Consider the following 7,823-nt stretch of genomic DNA (forward strand, 5'->3'; position numbering starts at 1 on the left):
TCAGACAAGTTGTACAATTACTCTCTGCTTTTTAAAGATAGAAAATAACCAAAATTTGCTGGACATAAGTATAGAGAAAAGATACCATGTGAATTTATGCAGGTTTCATATACTTAATTCAGTCACAGAATAACAACATTGATACATAAAATAAAAATAACAGGATAACCCCCTTCTGAGGAGTCATCTCCAAAAGAGATCCCATTAAGATTTCACCATTGGGCAAATAAAATAAAATAAAATAAATCCACTCCCTCAATCCCCAATTTTATTTTATAAATTTTAAATGATTTGTTAAATCACAAAGGTATACCAGAAATTTAAAATTATAATTTATTCAAATTCCCAAACCAACCCCCACAAACACACACAAAATTACTTTTATGTAAATAGCCCCTATATTGGAAAAGCAATACTGTATAAAATGCTTATATCTACAATGCAAAAATATGTTCTGGTTAGTTAGCAGTTCTGCCTACTACTTACATCTCAACACTACAGGGAGCTACAGCCTGGGATTCTCAAGCCTTAAGCATACATCCCCAGCAAGTGTGGTAACACTGCTTTACATATCCACAGAGAATCTGCTTTAAAAAAAAATCTTCTGATAAATGGCCCATTTGAACAGGCACTGAAATGTCTGAGACTGCATACTCGTGTCCAAAAATACTGAAGACATTTATGTGGCCTTAAGTATAGCTACAGATCTCTTCTTTTTATGCCATAGGCAGCTTTACAACATCCATACTGAAAACTTCAGCATTAGCAAAATTACTCAGATGTTCAGTGTTGTTAATATGCAGCCGTATCCTCCATAAATTTGTTGTTTTAAGTAACATAAGACAGTTCTGTCCAACACCTGCTAGCAACCCCAAATTTACAAATCTACACACATCTGAAAATGAAAATGATGCACAGGTGGGGCATTGAGTCCTCCTTCCCACAAATTTGGATCAAAGCACCATCCACCCCATTAACTGTTCAGCTGTCAAAACTCTAGTGCAGGAGTGATAAAAGCTTGTGGACAGGTGGGGAAAGGCAAATACCAACTCTAACATTAATGAACTGTAGTTCAGATCCCTAAAATCATCTTGTAACTAAGTAGCAACATTTAGTAGAGTTACACAATTATTGATTAACCCATTATCTTCCTAGTGGAAGTAGGCAGAGTAATAAAATAGATTGAATATTTTTTTTTCCTGTTATACATGGTCCTTTAATATCATGACTTGTGTTGGTTACTAAGGTCAAGAGCCAAAAAAATTACCTTTATTTGTCCCCAAATATTGTTAATTAGAAAGAAGGGATAAAACTAGAAGTAAAAGTACAAATCTATTCCAAGATGCCTATTAAAAATACGCCTGTTAAAATCTGACCTGAAACCCAATTGTCTTAATATACATTTGATCACATGTTTTGAGATAGTTATCATTTTCAAAGATTTCTATACAAGACTGAATATGTCAATTGCAAGTAATCATTTTCAAAGATTTCCATACAAGACTGAATATCAATTGCATTAACATTAGTAAAGATAATAAACCCATTTAAAGGACATCTGCATTAGTGATAGTATTCAGCATGAGACCTAGGTAAAGTTATTATTCTATCCACAGGTTTTTGAAATTATTTCTATTTTGGTAACTTGAATTTGAGAAAAATTAGCTCCAGCACAAACTACTCTGCTACAAATTCAAAAAGGAGACTAAAATAAAAATTAAGATTTCCTGATGTAGATGAAATCCTAAGTTCCCTGGAATTTAGTGCCTAAATATTCGTGCTATGTGACTGAAAAGGTCAAAATCAAAAGAAAAAATCTGCTAGTGACATCACTTACTCAAAATTAAACGACCCAGAAATAGCTGTTATCCTAGGCAGGTTGTGCTGAATAACTTCTCATATTATGTCAACTTAAATTTTGGGGAGAGGGTTAAGTACCACAAATAGTATCAACTCCTTTTCTCTGCACCAAGAAATAAAAAATGTATGTTGATTGATTGAAAAATAAAAGCACAAAAAGTTCTTTATAGAATTGACTATGTCACAATAAGTCTAATATTTAACTGGAGAACTGAGAGGATTAGTGGTGGAAATCTTTTCACCTAAACCTATTTATTTATAGGTATCCACCAATAGGCAAATGTCCTCAGCTCAGAGTTTCACTCATTGTAACCCACCCACTGCTGACCTTTATTTCTAGGTGGGAAGGAATGGGAAGTAAGAAGAAATGAAGGCAAATGATGGGGTGAGCAAAGCAAATTTCCTTTTGATTCATGTTATGTTTTATAAAACTAAAGTTGAATTAGCATTAATTAAATGCAAGACAAATATAGATGACACACAAATCTTAGCTATATGGATGAAGACATAAGCACATTTATGGAAACTGGTCAATCCAGTTTCTCACACAGAAATCCAAGAAATTAATATGATTAAACAGAAAAAAGTCCTAATTTACTTCCTTAAAAAAAAAAGATATCTCCCAGAAACATCTACCAAGCACAAAAAGATATGCCATTGAACAAAATCATTTTGCTAAAAACAAAAATGAAACTAAAGTACCAATTAGAAGCCAAAAGAAATTTTCATCATAATATAACTTAGCTTAATATATTTTATAACATATGTATAGTATGACAAATGACTTCTTGTAACTACCATGTGAAATACTAAAGAGCAGTCCCTGCCAGAGTCCTTAAAAGACACCCTTAAAAGAAATCTGTAACCAGGAGACAAGTCATAATGCCATAAATATATTTTCAGTGTGAATTTGTGCATAATAAACATATATATCCACATATAATTTTTAAAGTATTCCCAAGAGATAGGCAATGAATTTATTTTCATTCCAATAAAAATAAAATACTTGTAATTTCTGCCATGAATAGTACTCAGAAGTAACATGTACCTACATCTGTCTCTATTACAGTACAACTGTTTCTAGCTTCCAAAAGCTGTAAATTTTAAGCTATCTCTTTAAAAACAGATTTGCTTTGTCAGCTTGCTTTTATGAGATTATATCCATGAAACACCATACAACCTTTTTATCTGTAAAAATCTCATTGAAAGGGAGTGGGAAAAGTTATTATCCTTGAAATTTCTATTTCCCCATCAAGAATAAAGAAAATATATGCTAGCAAAGTAAAATATTCCTATGAAGATATATAGGCTGTGGATATCAACGTTTAGCGTGTCAAAAGTTCTCACCGTTATTTATTAAGATCAGTCTATCTCACTCACTCTGATGACTATCTTTCTTCAAATATATTCCTTTTTTACTGACTTCAACTGGGTAAAATTAAAATTGTATGCAATGGTACTTATATTTTTTTATTAGAATCTGATGTAAATAAGATTAAACTGTCCAAAGAAGAAAAAGTGAAAGGAAATACACTATGCAGTGTTGTTTCCCTAAACTATCCTGTAAGCAATTTAATTTTTTAAAAAAAGCTCAAGTTATCTGACATACCAAAATAATCAGATGAAAACCAACTCCCAGTGCTTTCTGCTCTTTTTTTGGGGGGGGGGTCCTTAAAACAGAAAAAGAGTACTTCCAATGGAGAAGATCCACACAAAAAATAATGTGTTTTTTTTTAAACTCAGTCGAATGGCTATTACTTTTCACTCTTAGCATGTTATTTTTACAAAAGGTTTTGTGTCTATATTTGTTGTACATTTACTTGTCACCCCAAACTACTCCTGCACAAACACTCAAATAAAAACTTTTGTTATTAAACAGTGAAGCAGGTAAGAGAACACGTGTAAAATAATCAATTATGAAGGCAACTGAAATTATACCTCCAGTGTTGCTACATCTTCAAAGACTAAAATCTGATTAAGCCAAATTCTCTCGATATAAAAATCTTATGTGATTCAGCTCAATTTACTAAAAGGGTAAAAAGTAAATATATGGACTGCTTTAACATTCACACATTCTCAAAAAGTATTTTCTTATTAAAATTCCACTTCTCCAAAATTAAATTTCATGATAATAGCAATGCACATAATACAAAGTCACCAAAGCTATTTTTTTCCTTAATGCAAACAGCATACTATTTCTGTTAATATTCATTTAATCCCCCCATTTATGAATATTAGTCCTTATAATATAAACTTCTAACAGTATTCAACCTTGCATCTGCTAGTAATACTGCTCAGTTATTATTTGTTGCAAGAATTTTTGTGACTGTACTGCTCAGCACTTCTATTTACATCAGCAGTGCTAAATGCCCAATGGTGAAGAGGGGAGCCAATCAGATGGCAGATTAGATGTCAACTCAGAGGCAGCTGTCTGGAGACTATTACAGCCAGTTTACCTCCACAATTCAAATTCCAAACCTTGCAAAGGAGATCAAGTCAGTCTTTAGACTCAGTCTGCTAGCAAGAACAGCAAGTGTGCAGGACGCTTCCTAATCAACCTACGATTTGGCTGGGGGGAAAAAAAAACCACCCCCCCAAAGGAAATCCATATAAACAGGTTCCAAAATGATCCATTTCCTACTGATCTGATATCTTATTACTGTATTAAGCACATCAAATATATGTATATTCAATGATCAAAACAAGTACAACTCATTAGAAACGTAGCCCTTTGAGGTCAGTACGTCTTTTAAAATTACAGGTTTCAAGAAACCTACGTAACAAATTGTGGATTTCATTATTTATGTTATGTAACATAAAATATTTTAATATATTTCGCATCCACCTAGCTGAAATTTGGAATTTGTGTTACCAAACATTGAAAGTCAAAATGAAATCAAAAGCAACTCCACGCTAATCACGTAAGGTGTTCACAACTATAAGAAATACTTCGATTGTCAAAAAACAAGCCTATTTTTCTCACAATTTCTAACTTTTAGCCTTATGAGCAAAGCAAGGCTAATGTGGGCAAACAAGTCAGAAAGAAAGAACTGTTCATGCTTTACTGGATCAAAGCATTTAATAGACAAGCTTAGTGAAGAGATCCACTTTTAGAATTTACTGGCTTTTAAAAACACGATTTGTTACAAAAGCCATTTCAGTCGTCCCCACTGCTTTCTACAGCCTTGTTGTTCCTTTCCATTTTTATAATACAAAGCTAAAGGGGTGGAATAACGTGTTAATCAATTGTGTAAATAAAATAGCTGTTATTTCTTCCGTGAAACCACCTTCTAATGCCCCTGGACTAATCGGAGTCAGACATTGTGTTACCAAACATTTTCTAGTGAGGCAGCTAGGAGTTAAAATGGCTTTGGGAATCTACCCCCGCCTCCCTCTCGGGGGGGAGGGGGGGAAGAGACGGGGGAAAAAAGTAAATTAGAAAGAAACTAACTAAACCTTGCCCACGGATTTAGGTGTATTCCAAACCCTAGAAGAAGGCCCCGGTTTTTTCTAGTAGTTACCTGGGATCTGTTAATGGTCTGTCCAGTGTTTCCAGGGCTCATAGCTGGATGATTTCTTTGTTGTGCCGCTGCCCAGCCGGGGTTTGCAGTTCCATACTGGGAGCCCAGATCTTTGCCCATGCCCATGCCCGCTGCTGCCTGCTGGCTTCCTGGAGCTGCCCCCGCCGCTCCCTGCGCCTGGGACTGCTGCTGGCCTGGGGCATTGGGGTTGCCGCTGTAATCGGGGTAGCTGCTGCCGTAGCTCCTCATCATAGGGCTCGGGGAAGTCAGCAGCTGATTGAGGGTCGGCGTGGCCCCAGAAGGGTGCTGGTTCTGCCCGGCAAAGCGCTGAAACCCTCCCGCGGCAGAACTGGCAGCAGCGGCAGCCTTGCCCAGGCTAGCAGCCCCGCCGCCGCCGCCGCCGCCTCCGCCGCCTCCTCCTCCTCCTCCGCCGCCGCCGCCGCCTCCCGGGCCCATCATCATGCTGCTGCCCTGCTGCCGGGGGGAGCTCAGCACCCCATAGCCCGAGGACGAGCCCCCATAGCCGCCGCCTCCCGCTGCTGCTGCTGCTGCCGCCGCTGCGGCCGCCGCCGCCACTGCTCCTGCTCCCGCTCCTGCTCCTCCTCCTCCTCCTCCTCCTACTCCACTACCTCCTCCTCCTCCTCCTCCTCCTCCTCCTCCTCCTCCTCCTCCAGCACCGCCGCCACCGCCGCCGCCGCTGCCACCGCCTCCTCCGCCTCCCGCGCCGGGCCGGCCGTAGCCGGGATAATGGTTGTACTGGCTGTTGGGGTAGCCTTCGTGGGAGTTTTGCAAGGGGTCCATGCTGTTGGGGGGCCCGGCAGCGGCGGCGGCCGGGTGCATCATCCCCATCCCGGGGCTTTGTTGTCCGCCATGTTGATCAAAGCAAGGCCCGGCTCGGCTGCCTGTGCCGCCGCTCGCAGGGGGAGCGCTGCCATAGTAATTATTAAACTCCGAGACCCCCACCGATGCGGAGGGGCCGCCGCTGCCGCTGCCACCGCTGCCGAGGCTACCATTGCCGCCGCTACCGCCGCCGCCGCCGCTGCCGTTCCCGGTGCTTTGGGGCGGCTGCTGCTGCTGCTGCTGCTGCTGTTGCTGCTGCTGCTGTTGCTGCTGCTGCTGCTGTTGCTGCTGCTGCTGCTGCTGCTGCGCGCCCAAAGCTCCCAGGCTGGGGTGCTCGTACCGGCCGCCCATCTGCTCCCCCATTTTAGTCGGGAGCTCTTCCTCCTCGCCTGACTTGCTCAGCAACTGCTGCGCTTGGGTCTCGGCCTGATTTCCCAAAACACCGTCTTTGCCTCCTCCATGTTGCTGGGGCTCCATGTCAGGACTGGGCTGAGCAGAAGCAGCAGCAGCAGCAGAAGCAGCAGCAGCAGCAGCAGCGCCGCTGCCCCCCGCTCCGTTGTTGCTGCCGCCGCCGACGACGACGACGAGGCTGTTGTTGTTGTTGGAAATTGGATGTTGTTGCTGCTGCTGCTGCTGGAATTGATTTAGCTGTTGCTGTAGTGCATGGTGGTGGTGGAGGAGATGGTGAGGATGGTGGTGGTGGTGGTGGTGGTGGGCATGATGGTGGTGCTGCTGGTGGTGGGGAGGTGCAGCGGGGGGATCGCCAACGTTTTTCAGTTTGTGGTTGGGGAGCAGCCCCGTCTCCATGGCCGGGGCAGACGAAGAGGAGGAGGAGGAAGAGGAGGAGGAGGAGGATAAGACCGCGGCGTTCCCACCTTCCTTCAGAACCGCCTCGGACGAGCTGCTGCCGCTGCCGCTGCTGCTGCTGCCGCCGCCGCCGCCGCTGCTGCTCTTCGTATTATTATTACTGGCAGCCGCGGCGGCGGCGGCGGCGGCGGCGGCGGCGGCAGAGCTCGCATTATTGGCCATGTTCAGTTCATTATGGTGGTGGAGGTGGTGGGGAGCTACATTATTCAAGCCGCCGCCGCCGCTAGTCCCATCGCCGCCGACCCCTAGCATGGATCCCGGTCCTGCCGCTCCGGCTCTCCCCCGCCGGGAGATCCTGGGTCAAGTGAGCCGGCTACGGACGCAGAGCGGGGTGCCCCGATCACTGTGGTCCGCACCCGCCGGGGCTGATGCTACTTGCGCGGCCATGATCATTGCAACATCGCGAGTCAAATGTGTCCCCCCAATCCCCCCCCCCACCCCCCAAAAAAAAACAAAAAAAGAAAAATAAAACAAAAGAAAGGGGAGGGGGAGAGAGAGAGGGAGGGAGAAAACAATAAAAACACTTTTTTAATAAACAGCCACTCTCAGTGTCTAGTCCACATACCCCCAAATAAAATAAAAACATCCCCCCATACCCTCCCCCTTCCCCCCCCTCCCAAAGTCCTGGATTGAGATTAGAAATATAATATCTTACGGTATCTATGCCTGTTCATGCTGTGGGATTTCATGTTGAAAGTTTTTAGTTCAGGTTTAAATGAAACTTTTTTTTCTTTT

General features: G+C 42.6%; 1 protein-coding gene across 9 annotated transcripts in view; it reads right to left on the minus strand.

Moving 5' to 3' along the window:
* ARID1B (AT-rich interaction domain 1B) overlaps positions 1–7,494 on the minus strand; it is a 551,542-nt gene extending 544,048 nt beyond the window's left edge. For 6 of the 9 annotated variants that reach the window (XM_078155065.1, XM_078155067.1, XM_078155064.1 and 3 more), the window contains exon 1: positions 5,382–7,493. In XM_078155065.1, coding sequence (XP_078011191.1) covers positions 5,382–7,340 — 1,959 coding nt within the window. In that variant the 5' untranslated portion in view covers positions 7,341–7,493. Of the gene's footprint in view, positions 1–5,381 lie in introns of all 9 variants that reach the window. The other 3 variants (XM_078155060.1, XM_078155061.1, XM_078155059.1) reach the window with 1 other exon arrangement.
* Between the last annotated feature and the right edge of the window lie 329 nt (positions 7,495–7,823).

This window comes from Phascolarctos cinereus, unplaced genomic scaffold (genome assembly GCF_003287225.1).
Source record: "Phascolarctos cinereus isolate Bilbo 61053 unplaced genomic scaffold, phaCin_HiC Scaffold_5;HRSCAF=322, whole genome shotgun sequence".
NCBI lineage: Eukaryota > Metazoa > Chordata > Mammalia > Diprotodontia > Phascolarctidae > Phascolarctos > Phascolarctos cinereus.